The sequence below is a fragment of the Marmota marmota genome, unplaced genomic scaffold (genome assembly GCF_001458135.2).
Source record: "Marmota marmota marmota unplaced genomic scaffold, marMar, whole genome shotgun sequence".
Taxonomy (NCBI): Eukaryota; Metazoa; Chordata; class Mammalia; order Rodentia; family Sciuridae; genus Marmota; species Marmota marmota.
In genome coordinates this window covers 20,877,167-20,891,694 of record NW_026000241.1, presented here as the reverse complement: position 1 = coordinate 20,891,694, position 14,528 = coordinate 20,877,167, and the positions used below count along the sequence as shown (strand labels likewise).

Sequence of the window (14,528 nt, the reverse complement as noted above, 5' to 3'; positions counted from 1 at the left end):
AAAAAAAAAAAAAAAAAAAAAAAAAAAAAAAAGTCCTAGAATGAGGGAAGGTTACAACTCATAAAACTTGACAAAACAGCCCTGGTGATGATGTCTGTAATACCAGCTATTATGGAGGCTGAGGCAGGATGACTGCAAGTTTGAGGCCAGTCTGCAACTTAGACCCTGTCTCAAAATAGAGAGGACTAGGTTGTAGTGCAGTGGTAGAGCTTCCCTGGGTTCAATCCCCAGTACCACAAACAAATAAACCTGACAAAAGAATAGTACTCACAATATATGAAAAGTATTCAAATCAACCAAAAAAAAAGTGCAAAGTACTTAAAAAAAAATTTCTTTTTGTAGTTGTAGGTGGATAGAATGCCTTTATTTTATTTATTTTTTATGTGGTGCTGAGGATCAAACCCAGTGCCTCACACATGCTAGCAGGCGCTCTGCCACTGAGCTACAGCCCTATCCTGCAAAATGCTGATCACACTCCTCCCCACCCCAGGATGCATTATGGAAATGCAAATCAAAACTACAATGAAATATCAACATAGTCACTATTGGCAAAATTAAGAAACTTGATAATCCTAAATGTTGATGAGAGATTACTAAACAAGAATCTTGGGTGAGTATTTATTTATGTATCACCACAGGCAGGTAGTTAACTGTTGACCAGGGCAACTGATTAGTTGAGTGTTGTGTATAGGGTGGGGCATGAGTTTAGGGTACTGAGTTGTAGGTTCAAAAAGAAAATAGGGGACTGGGGTTGTGGCTCAGTAGTAGAGCGCTCGCCTCCCACCTCCCATGTGGAGACCCTGGGTTAGATCCTCAGCACCACATAAAAATAAGTAAACAAAATAAAGACATTGTGTCCATGTATAACTTTAAAAAGGGGGGGGGGGATCACTACTAGCTGAAAAAGCTAAGTGAAATAAGAGTGTATTGCCCTTTATAGTCTTGTCATTTCATTTTCAGGATACAAGATGGGAAAATCATAGGCTGCTGAAAAGAACATTTATAGAAGTGGGTAGAAAACTGGGCCAGAAAATAATAAAGAAGGAATAGTGACAATTCAAGTAGGAAGAAGTTATCTGAAAATTAAATAGCATGGTTATGTAGGGATCTGTAAGGGAGTTGTGGGAGCCTGAAAAAAAAAAATGGGTACTAGGAATGACTTGATCATAAGGATAAACTAGGACTAAACACAAACTACTTTCATTTCTAATTTGCTTTTTGGTGTCCTAGCTAGGTTTTCAATAGAATCATAATGGGTTAGTTAACTTTTTAATTGTAGGCTTGGATCTCAGGAAATGTATAGTTAAATTGGTTCTTTAACTTTGGGACCTATTTAATGTTAGCATCTGAGGAAGTGATTGGATCTCATCTCCATTTAAAAGCATTATGGAATCAGTTATTCATTCAGCATTTATTAAGAGGGTTGAACTATGTACTATGCTGGTGTTGGGAGACTCCATGGTACCTCCTCCATAGAGGTATTGAAAACAAGTGTGAAGTTGGTATTCGTGGCAAGCAGTAGGAAGAAAAGAAAAATACACTGAACCTTTTCTGATAGGTACAGGTTCTTTTAGAAATGTGCTGAAGTGTAAAGGGTGTGTTAACCAGACTGAAAGGGTGGCAATAGTGATGTAGGCATAGGGGATTCAGTCTAAAAATTCTGTGAAAGGAGGGGAGGAGGTGATTCTAGAGGACTGAAAGATGGGTGTATGGAAAGTAGGATAGTAGAATGGTATGAGATAAGACTGTATCTTATCTATGTATGAGCTAGAGAAAGTATAGTTTCAACCATTATGTTAAGAAGTGGAGGTTTTTTTCTCTTTAATGTTGAGAGCTAGGTAGACTTTGTATATATAGTTCAAGTTGAGAGTCAGATTATGCTCACTTTTGCATTTTGAAAGGACCTTCCTTCTGTGGCATGGTACACAGATTGGGGAATTAGAAGATTGACAGAATAGATGAAAGGTGACCAGGTAGAAACTATTTCAGTAAAAGACATTAGCTTGGATTGGAGTCCTAGTAACAGAGTAGAAAAATAGTGGACAGATTTACAAAGTATCTAGAAAGTAAAGTGACAGCCTTGTTAGGATTTGTGTATAGGATGTAAAAGAGAAGGAACTCTGAAGGATGACTCCTAAATTTATTTATTTTTTAAGTTAGGCAATAGAGAACATAATGTAGACATAGTGTGTGTATTTGTATTGAAGGTGTATGAGAAGCGTCTGATGGTGACATTAGTTGGATGTTGAGTTTGAGATGCCTTTGTGACATTCAAGGGGAAAAAAAGCACATACGCAGTTAGGTAATGCTAGTTTGAACATGAGAAGAAAGGTCTAGGTGGGGAAATGTTAAGTCAGGAGCTAAAGGCCTGGGTGTGACTGATGTCTCTTGGGCAGAGATTTTAGAATGTACAGAAAGCAGAAATGGGCACTGGAGAGGTGGTGGGCAAAAAAAATCAGGAGACTACTATAGTCATAAAAGTCAAAGGAAGAGAGTAATTTGGTAAAGAGGGAGAATTATGTAAAGTCGAAAATGAAAAATACTCCTAGAAAATTTTGATGAAGTTGGGATCACATAGTTCCTGTTTTTAAAAACATGTTGTTAATCACATTTTGAGGTAAGTTTATTAAAATGAATAATTAGGTTGAAAATTTAAAACCTCAATTCTTGCCATTATCCTATAATTAAAATATTTTCACAAGTTTTGGAGGTATTACTTACTCTGTGTGTACTTATTTTCCTGTGGTGATTCTCTTCCTTCTGTAGTTTATTTATTGTTTATGAGCTCATCCGGGCTCTTCAGGGATGTTTAGGGGTTTTGTTTGTACTGTTATTTAGGTGTTGGAGTCTGTTTTTGATGATAGTTTTGTGGCTTAAGGATTCCTTATAAATTTAGACTGTACTCTTATGCATATTACAAAGGTTAGGTCTGCTTTTTTGTGGGTCTTTTTTTCCTTCAGAAAAATATGTCACTTCTGTGGTGGTGGATAAATCATTTTCCATCTTCTTTTACTGTATAGACTTTCCGTGGCCCTGTCTTTATAAGCAGAATAAATTCTTTATTCAGAAACAAAGTAGTTTGGATTTCCCATTCTAAGTTTAGCTTAGGTAAATACTTTTTTAGGTGGGAGGGTAACAATCCTAGTATTGTCTTAGTCATTCATGTTACTGACAAAAAAAATTATTGTTTTATTTAAAATTCTGATTTTAAAAATTCTCTCCGAAATTTTGAATATATTACGGCACTGTCTTATAGCATCTAGTAGTTCTGCTGAGAAAAATATAGTATTAATCTGATGTTGTTATTCCTTTATAGAAAATCACCTTTTCTCTGAAGAAATGATTTTAAAGTACTTTATCCTTAGCATTTTGAAATTATTGGGTTTTGTGATCTCTGTTATAATTCATTCTTTGTAAAAATATTTATTTTTTAGTTGGACACAATATTTTTATTTGATTGATCAAAACCAGGGTCTCACACATGCTAGGCGAGTGCTCTACTGCTGAGCCACAACCCCAGCCCTATAATTCATTCTTTACTTTTGTCCAATAGACTGTTTAACCTAGCTTTGATTTTGTTTATCTCAACAACTTTGCCATTCACAAATCATAAATCTGTTTCATTAATTCTAATAACAGTACCTTCCAAGTACTTCAAATTGTTCACTATGTTATTTGTTGTTCACTCATTTTAGCTACCTTATGATGTGGGTGATATTGTTATCTCTGTTTTACAGATGAAGAAGGTAAGGCACAGAGAGCATAAGTAACTGGTTGGTTCAGTAGAGTCACAGCAAGATAAGCTAAGGTTCAAAATTAGGCAGTGTGACTCTAGAACCTGGACTTCTGACATCCAGGTTATACTTGTATCTCAGTCTACTGTAAAGGTTTTCTTCTTTCTGTTTCCTAAGATGATATTCTTTTTGCTAATTTTGTTCCTTACCTCTCATGGTGCTTATTTTCTCAAATGTTTGATTTTTAGGGTGTGCTCTTATTAGTATTTCATAAGTCTGTCTAAAAGTGCTACAAAATTGGCATGTAGTGATTGTTGTGGAGTTATGTTTTGCTGTTGGGAAAAATGTGTCAAACTGATTGGGGGCATGAGGATTTTCTGTGTATCTTGTGTGTCTAGCATTGTCCTACCTCTTACCTTATTTGACTAAAAGTAATTTCTTTTTAAGGCCATACGTATTCATGTTTTATAGTGCTATTTATTCTTATTTGTTTAGTACTATTATAGTTTTTCTTTTTGTAGTTTTTAGTGATAAAGATATTTGGCAATTATGTTATATGCTGCTTATTTCATTTTTTAAATATATTTTATTTTTATGTTTTTAATTTAATTTTATTTATATGTGGTGCTGAGAATTGAACCCAGTGCCTCATACATGCTAGGCAGCTCTCTAAGCCCTGTTTATTTTATTTTGATGCTATCTTTTGTCTATGGTTTTAATTTTTTGAGAGTCGTGGACTGACTTGTTCCTATAATGAATTCTATTGAGTTACCACTTTTTTCACTCAAATTGTAACCCTCTGTCCTAGGTCAAGGAGTGACCACATATTAACTTGAGCCTTACTAGTTCTGTAGGCATAGTTTCTTGGGGCGGTGGGGGGGGTGCTTTTAGTAATATTAGAGATATAAGTGTATTTCTTTACTTTTTAGGTAATTTATCTATTTGAGTTGGAGAAAAATACTATAAAAATATATATGTATAGCCACAAAATTTAACATAAAGAGCTATTTTTTTCTGTTAATTGGTTTTATAACATTGTTTTTCTCTTTTCTCTCAGGTTTAACTATAGATCAACACATCATCTTGCATCTCATGGGTTCTATGAATTTTTAAATTGGTTTGATGAAAGAGCATGGTATCCACTAGGAAGAATAGTAGGTGGTACTGTAAGTATATTAGTAGTTGTTTTTATTAATTGTAAAATTTTATGGTTACTTATGTAAATTGTTAATTGCTAAAGGGAAAGAGTTTCTTGAAAACTTTGTATAATTTACAACATTTTCTGTGGCTAATTACCCAATATTTTCATAGATTCTTTTCTTGATAAATTTTCTCCCAACCTGTTTTTGTTTTGGGGTTAGTTCACAGTGGCCACTATTTCTAAATGGTAGAGGCTAGATAGGGATCTACTGTCACAGTGTATCTCAAGTTCAGATTGTTTTATTCTATTCTGTATCTCAAGTTTAGATTGTTTTATTCTATTCCGTAGCAACTTGGTTAATATAATTTAAGAATTTTGAGTATAAGAATTTTAAAGAGAAGGTGAAAGACAAGGCAGCTATTGAGGAAATCTTTGTTTGATTTTTTTTTTTCTTCCCCTTGATCAGTTTCACCAAAGGTTTGTCAGTTTCATTAAGTTTTCTTCTTAATCCAGAGAAACTTTGGCACTGTTGATTATCTGTTATATGTTTATTTTCTGTTAACTTCAATTTTTCTTCCATTTCTTTAAGTTTATTTTAATGTTCTTTTCCTGGTTTTTTGAGATGATCTGCTAAGTAATTTTCAAATTTTCTTTGTGTGAAAAGCTATACTTTCACACTAATTACTATACTGTATCATGTTCTTCCATAAGTTTTGTTGTTTAGTATTTTCATTATCATTCTGTTATTTTTTTTTTAACTCATGGGTTATTTCAAATTGTATTTAACTTCTAAACATAAGAAGATTTCACAGTTATCTTTCTTGATATTTCAAATGTTTTGCTGTTATACAACAAATTGTGTACAATTTGAACCCTTTAAATTGAGAAATTGTTTTGTGGCCTAGGATATATTCACACTTTGCATATGTCCTCTCTATTTAGAAACAACATGTTTTCCATTATAGTAAGGTGTTCTAATTTGGAGCATCTTATCCTGATGTAAATAGAGATGAAGACACACTGAAGTAATTGTGATAGTCTCCATTGTGAATTAGAGAGGTATTAAATGGTAGTGGTGATGGTCAATGTCTGTTACCTGTAGTTCTTATGGTGCTAATCTTACAGGCCTGATTGATGGCTATAATTTGTTTCCTTCAATTTTATAACTTTTTATCTTGAATTCATCTTCACTGGAGGCCTGTTGTACTTGTACTTAAGGAGTCCTGGGATTTAGGGCCAACCCTGTAATAATCTTTGTCTTCAGATCATTAGGGGTTTCATCACTGGTTTTAGAACATTTTTAGAGGATATTTCTCAACTTAAGATTTCTTAAACCTAATGTTATAATAAATTTGGAACCTGCATTCACACGTTTCAGTGAGTTTTTTATTTCTCCTTTAGGACTTAGTTTCTGTTCAAAGCTGTGGAAGAAAGGCAAAGTTCCTTACTGCTTCACTTGTTGGATGAGTAGAATTTGTCTAGTTTAGTTTCATGAACAGGACCTGACTTTGTGCTGAGAATAAGGTCTCTCTGATCCTTCTGTTGGGTGAAAACCCTCTGACCCTAGTTCCTGAGGTCTCTATCAAGTCTGGGTTGTTGGTCCCCCCCACCGCTTCTTTTCCTTCCTTTTATGGGCTACCATAACATTAGTACCTACTTTGAATTTCATCTATATTTTTGATCTCTGGAAAATTGCCTTGTTTTTTAATTGAATGTGGCTTTTTTTGTTTGTTTGTTTCTGGGATTTTATTTTTTTGTTTTGGGTCCTTCCATGTAGTACTTTTATGTATTTTAGTCTGTTAGCTGTTGCTCAGTTGGCCGTATTATATGGACATATTGAATTATCTTAAGAAGTGTTTTCACATTCATTTCCATTTTCTTACATGATTGCTGACAAAATCATATAGTGGGACCTAGTGTTGAATGTGAAATGAAAGAAAATTTCTGTTTTGTAAGAATGATGATAAATTACTATATTTTTTCTTCCTTCCTTGAGTCCCTTTCTTCTTCCATGCATTAGTTAGGTATTGAGGATCCACTTTGTCCCAGTTATTATTCTTACAACTGTGGGGAAAATTCTTGCCATTCTGGAACTTATGTTATTGTGAGAGTGGGCACTTAATAGTTGATAAATAGTATGTCAAATGATGACAAGTGTTACAGAGAAAAAGCAAGGGAGTGAGTTGAAGACTATAGGGCAGGGGGATTTGCAATTTCAAATAGTATAGTCAAAATATGGAATTTATAATTTTATCTTTGTAATTTTAGATATGGAAAAAAAAGGAGTCTTGGGAGTTAGCTAGGGATGCAGATGTAAATGCACATTTTAATCACCAAGGAAAAGCTAAAAATAAAATTTACCATTGTTTGAATCTTCTTAATGTTTCTCTTTTGGATAAACATGATTTTAACTGTTAACTGGCCATTTCTTATATATTATTTCCCTTCCATTCCTAAATACTTTGACATAAAATCTTTAACCTTTCAGAAATCTCATAAAGTTATCTTTGAATTCACCAACTGGTCCTTCTTTTCTTAGCTAGAATTGTTTGCTTTCCAAATCTTGAGCTTAAAAGGAAGGCAGAGTTATTTATAAATGCTAACTAAACATATCTAAACATATTTTACATACAACTTTGTTTTGTCTCCCTTTTCTCCTTTTCTTATATGCATACAGTATGAACAAAATTGAAGTGTGTTAAAAATCCCAATCTTTAGGATAGGTTAAATTGAAACACTATTTTAGGAGTGAGAGAAAGAATAAGTGGAATCATTAAAAAAAAGTTTACCTGTAGTTTAGCTTTGTTAAAAAATTTTAATTTTAATCATTGTTTCATATTCTTTTTTTAAAAAAAAATTTTTTTAGTTGTAATTGACACAATACCTTTATTTTATTTATTTATTTATATGTGGTGCTGAGGATTGAACCCTGGGCCTCGCACATGCTAGGTGAGCGCTCTTGTGCTGAGCCACAACCCCAGTCCTATTTCATATTCTTTTTTATCTAATCAGAAAAGATTTTATTTTGTACTACGTAAAATGGCAATCTTTTTTGACACGTATTCTCAAATTTACTGTAAACAATTTGTAATATTATAAAGAAGAGAATGAATGTTAACATTTTTATACACCTCATTTTATATGTAATTACATTTTCCATTCTTTTTTCTTCCTAGGTTTATCCAGGGTTGATGATAACAGCTGGCCTTATCCATTGGATTTTAAATACATTGAACATAACAGTTCACATAAGAGATGTATGTGTATTCCTTGCACCAACTTTTAGCGGCCTTACATCTATATCTACTTTCCTGCTTACCAGAGAACTTTGGAACCAAGGAGCAGGACTTTTAGCTGCTTGTTTTATTGCTATTGTACCAGGTTACATATCTCGGTCTGTAGCTGGATCCTTTGATAATGAAGGCATTGCTATTTTTGCACTTCAGTTCACATACTACTTATGGGTAAGTAACACTTAATGATTTGCTACCATTAATGCCTATGACCTTTCTGCTGAAACGCCTGAGATTGTACACTTTTGTGTTTTACTACTTGTAGTTCCATACAAAATCTTTATTATTATTCTTAGTAAATTTAATAATAGGTAACAACTTAAAATATGTCAGGCACTATTTTTTCTACATTATTAGATAAATTTGTGTGTGTGTGTGTATATACATTTTTGAATATTTCACAATAATCCTGATATTAATTTAGAGGTGATAATAACAGTTATTCTTTCTTTATAAGTCATACCTCCAAAACAGGGGCTATCACAAAACAACATGTGATGTTTGTGTGTGTTTGGAGGGAGAGAGGTCAGAAATAGAAAAAAGAAAGAAAATAGTTTGGCTTGAAATTTTTAAATTCTGTTTTAGAAACTCGCAGTGTTTATTTTGCTATTGACAAATTATTTAAATTTGGTTAATTTTTTCTGCATATAATATGATGCTGCTTCTTATTGTGTTCAACTCAGAGCTTGAATTTATGTATTATTTTAGCTTTAACTTATGCGTTCTACTTTTTCAGTGATAGACATTGCCCAAAAGCTTTGTGTATCAGTACTTTTTAAATTAAGGATGTTTTAACGAAATGAGGGGATGGCGGCATGTTTTGTTTTTTCCCTCTTTAAAAATTATTTAATGTTACTTAAAATCAGTTGGCTAGTAGATATTTGTGCTCTGGCCTGAAATTCCAGAAGAGAATGTTGTAGTATGATTAATAGAGACGGTGTCTTGATCTTATGTTTTAAAAGAGAAAAAAGAAAAGCACCCCTGGAGATAAATATAATAGCAAGCAGTAGGATGTTGCCAGTGCTCCTGTATTCATCAAAAAATGTTTTTAAAAACTCTTCTCATTTATTATGAGCAGCTGAGAAAAAAATTTTAAATTTGAAATCTGTTTAATACCATTTAATAAACATAATTTTTAATTATAAAAATAATACATATAAGCTGGACGCGATGGCACGTGCGTCTTGGGAAGCTGAGTCAGGAGAACCTCAAGTTCAAAGCAAGCCTCAGCAACTGCGAGGCACTAAGCAGCAAGTCAGTGAGACACCATGTCTGTAAGTAAACTACAAAATAGGGCTAGGGATGTGGCTCAGTGGTCAAGTGTCCCTGAGTTCAATCCCTGGTACCAAAAATAATAATACATTTTCTACCTGGTATTATCAAGATGTAAGTTGCAGTAGAATAGGCATGATAAATCTTTTATGTGAATTTTAAAGAATACAAACTATCCTATCTTTGTTTATACCTGTTTATAATGAAAGTACAAAATATGGTATATGTTCTTCATATACCCTACTTTGATTATAGTGTTTTTTTCCTGAATCTGCTTGGGTGATCGAGAAAGCAGAATTAAAGGAGCTTCAACTTATTGTAGTTAAAACTTTTTTTTTTTTTTTTTAAACAGATAATCTGAAGCAAACACAGTATTTTAATTTGAAAGTCTGGATAGCTAGGCTGATATATTCTCTAATGAATTAGGGGGAAAAAATGTCCTGTTTGTGCAAAATTTTAAACAACAGAAAGAAAAAAAAAACCCAAGGTAACTATCATTTACATTTGGGCACATTTTTTTAAAAGTTATACTCTTTAGAAATACAAAAATGGCATGTATGCTTATTTTCTTTTAATGTATGTGTCTGAACCATTAAAATTATGTCCTAAACTATTTTCCATATTTTTAAAAATTTTCAAAATTGAGATGAAATTCATATAATATGCTGAGCACTGTGACTGAGCTGTGACTGAGGTAGAAGGATATAAATCCAAAACCAGCCTCAGCAATTTAACAAGGCTCTGAGCAACTTAGTAATATCCTGTCTCAAAATCTTTTTCCTCGAAATAAAAACATATTCTTGAAACTAGCCAGAGCAAGTAGGTAAAAGAAAGAAATTGAAAGGATATGAATAAGAAAAGAAGAGCTCAAACTTGTTTGCTGATAACATGATTCTATACTTAGAAAATGCAAAAATCTCTACCAGAAAATTTCTAGAACTCATAAATGAATTCAGCAAAGTAGCAAGATACAAAATTAACATTGAGAAATCAACTGTGTTCCTGTACTCCAGTGACTAATCAGCTAAAAGAGAAATTAGAAAAACCATTCCATTCACAATAGACTGGGAATCAATCTAATAAAAGAGGTGAAGGATCTCTACAAGGGAAACTAGAAAACACTAAAGAAAAAAATTGAGGAAGAACTTTAGAAGATGAAAAGATCTCCCATGTTCTTGGATAGGTAGAATTAATATTGTCAGAATGGCCATACTACCCAAAGTGCTATACAGATTTAATGCAATTCCTATCAAAATTCCAATTATGTTCTTCATAGAAATAGAAAAAGTAATCATGAAATTCATTTGGAAAAATAAAAAGTCCAGAATAGCCAAAGTAGTTTTATAGCGAGAAATGCAAAGCAGGAGGCATCACAATACCATATCTTAAGTTATACTACAAGAGTTGTAGTAACAAAAACAGCATGTTATTGACACCAAAACAGGCAAGAAGACCAATGGAATAAAGTAGAAGACACACAGGCAAACCCACATACAGTTACCTCATACTAGACAAAGATATCAAAAAACACACGTCGGAGAAAAGATACCCTCTTTAACATGAAAGAAACTTAACTCCCATCTCTCACTCTGCACAAAACTCAAAAGTTGATCAAAGACATAGGAATTAGACCAGAAATCCTGCACATACTAGAAGAAAAGGTAGGCCCAACACTTCAACATATTGGCTCAAAAACTGACTTTCTTAACAAGATTCCTAAAATGCAAGAAGTAAAAATTTAAAAAATCAATAAATGGGAGGGCATCAAACTAAAAAGCTGCTTCACAGCAAAGAAAACAATCAGGTGTGAAGAGAGAGACAACAGAATGGGAGAAAATCTTTGCCACTTACTCCTCAGATAGTACATTAATACCCAGAATAAACAAAGAACTCAAAATTAAAAAACAAGTAAAACCAGTCAGTAAATGGGCAAAGGAAAGGAATAAAACAGACACTTCTCAAAAGAAGAAATACAAATGGTTAAAAATATATGAAAAAATGTTCAACATCTCTAGCAATTAGAGAAATGCAAATTAAAACTACACTTATATTACATAACTCCAGTCAGAACGGCAGTTATCAAGAATACAAGTCACAATAAACATTGACAAGGATGGGGGAAAAGTTACACCCATACATTGCTGTTGGGACTCCAAATTGGTGCAACCACTCTGGAAAGCAGTAGGGAGATTCCTTTGGAAAACCTGGAATGGAATCATTTGACCTAGTTATCCCACTCATTGGCATATAAACCCAAAGGACTTAAAATCATCATACTATAGTGATGCAACCACATCATTGTTTATAGCAGCACAATTCACAATAGCTAAGCTATGGAACCAACCTAGGTACCCTTCAACAGATAAATGGGTAAAGAAAATGTGGTATATATACACAATGGAGTATTACAGAGCCATTACAAAGAATGACTTTATGATATTTGCCAGTAAATGGATGGATTTGGAGACTATCTGCTAAGTGAAATAAGGCAATCCCCCAAAACCATAGTTTGAATATTTTTGCTGATATGTGAAAGCTAATCCACAATAAGAGGGGTTAGGGGAGAATAGAAGTTCAGTAGCTTAGAGAAAGGGGAATGAAAGGAAGGGAGGAGGGATAGGAAACACAGTGGAATGAATTTGACATCATTTTCTTGTATATGTAGATTAAGAGTTTGAGGTTCATTGGATTTGGAAATCCGGTCACTAAAACATCATGTGATGAAAAATGCTAACCTTTCTTCACTGAATTACCCACCTTGATAGCTTCGTGAGACTATCAATTGGCTATACCTCTGGATCTATTTAGAAACTTTTCTGTTCTGTTGATCTGTATGTATCTATCCTTACTACAGTATACCATGTTGTATTAATTGGTTTATAGAAGCTTCTGGAATCGGATTGCATAAATAATGCAACTTTGTTCTTTTTCAGAATGATTTTTGGTCCTAATTGCTTCATGTAAATTTTAGAATCACATTATTAACTTCTAATAAAAGCTTTCTGGGATATGATTTTGGAGGGCATTGATTCTGTAGATCAGTTTGGGGAGAATTGTTTTGTTGGTATTCTAATCCATCCATGAATGGGATATTTTATTCTATTAGCTCTTATTTGATTTATTTTAGTTTTTGTTTTAATTTTTCTAGCTCATTAGATTAGTAACTGAGATCTCTTCTAATAACACCTAGAGCTGTGAATTTCCCTCTGTACCTCACAGGTTTTTTAAATAGCAAAATAATTTGTGTATCATAAAGTTTACTCTTTAAACTAAATGTACAGTTCAGTGGCTTTTAGTGTATTTACCTTGCATATATTTGCATTACTGTTACCAATATTATAGAACATTTTTATCACAGCAAAAGGAGCACCAGTCTACTATTGTTCACTTCTCATTGCTGCATCCCCTCACCCACTAAGAACAAATAATCTACGTTTTGCCTGTATGAATTTGCCTATCCTGGAATTCTATGTACATGGAATCATAATATGTAGCATTTTATATCTGGCTTCTTTCACCTAATGGGATTTTCAAGTTTGATTTATTTTGTATCATACATCAATACTTCATTTCTATTTATGGGTTACAATATTTCATTGTGTGAATTATTGCAATGTGTGTATTTTTCATTTGAGAAAAATTCGGATTATTTTTTCCTATTGGTTATAACAAACAATGCTCTATGAACTTTTATGAACACATTTTGGACAAATGCAGATATTTGTGTACAAGTTTCTGTGTAGAAATTTTATAAATTTTGCTATGCAGTGTTTTCATTGTAGTTTCTTTTTCATTAGTATTTCTTTTTCAATCTTTTTTCTATCTCTTTCCGGGGGTTTAGGGATAGAAAAGGGGTTGGGGATTATATGTCCTAAATATGAGTATAAGCTCTATCATTGAATTACAACCCTGTTCCTAAATTGAAATGTTTTCTAATTTCCCCAGTAACTGATAGTGTCACTAAGGGGACTTGAGTTTTCTACCCTTCTCTAAATCTCTCATGACAACCCATTGTGGTTCCACAGGAAGGAGCTTATGAATGGAAACACCTGTATCTGAATCCACAGTTGGGACATCCTAACATTTGCTTATTTATTTGCCTTGTTACTTTAGTTTTATAAGTTTAAGGAAACTTAAATATTTTGTACATTAGCCATGATTTTTTCCTCATTGTTGGAGTGACAATAACATTCTGTGTTGCAGCTTCATGTGTTCTAAGCACAAGAAGAATTCACCAGATCTTTAGTATTGTGAGCCAAAACACGAGATGGCCTGTGTTTATAGATCTAGAACAATACTTTCCACTAGAACTTTCTGTGATATGAAAATGTTCTCTGTTTACTCCATTTAAGAAGTTATTTAATGGTCATATGCATGTGGCATTTTTTTGGTGTGGATCTTAGGTGTTTGAGTATTGCCTAGGTAAAATAATTTAATTTTATCTTTAAAATGTCCTAAATATTTATTTCTTTTAAAGCAATTAAGAAATGTTAACTTGTTCTGAAACCAAAGGATCTCAGAACTTGTGATAATTATTATGTCAAGTTATTGCTCAACAATACCCTAAACCCAATTAAAAAATGCTTTCAAAAAAGTTCTGTGTAAGCCAATCATTTGGATTCACTTAAATTTTCCTCTGGATTTGTCCATTACGTAAAAGACAAATTATTTCTAAATGGCAGTGGAATGTAGTTTTTATGCTACACCTAGGCTATAGCTAGTTTTGCCCTTTTTTCCAATTTAAATTCTTCTCAAACTTTAAAATTTAATTATAAGTTGTACATTTAATGTTATGTATTTTGAGAAAAATAAACCTCATCGCCAAGCCCAAGTTTATCCAGATTTTTTTGTTTTCTATAAATTTTATAATTTATATATATAATATAATTTATTATATTTATATATGTAATCCATTTTGAGGTGGGTTTTGTGAAAGGTAAAAATCTGTGTCTATATTTATTACTTTTATGTATGGATGTCCAGTTATTTCAGCACCATTTTAAAAAAAAAAAATCATCCTTTATAGAATTGCCATTGGTTTTGGTTAAAGACCGATTGATTTTTTTTTTTTTTTTTTTTTTTTTTTGG

General features: G+C 32.8%; 1 protein-coding gene across 1 annotated transcript in view; it reads left to right on the top strand.

Moving 5' to 3' along the window:
• Stt3b (STT3 oligosaccharyltransferase complex catalytic subunit B) overlaps positions 1–14,528 on the top strand; it is an 87,546-nt gene that overhangs the window by 27,678 nt on the left and 45,340 nt on the right. The window contains exons 2-3 of the mRNA XM_015489547.2: positions 4,792–4,900; positions 8,052–8,339. Coding sequence (XP_015345033.1) covers positions 4,792–4,900; positions 8,052–8,339 — 397 coding nt within the window. The remainder of the gene's footprint in view (positions 1–4,791; positions 4,901–8,051; positions 8,340–14,528) is intronic.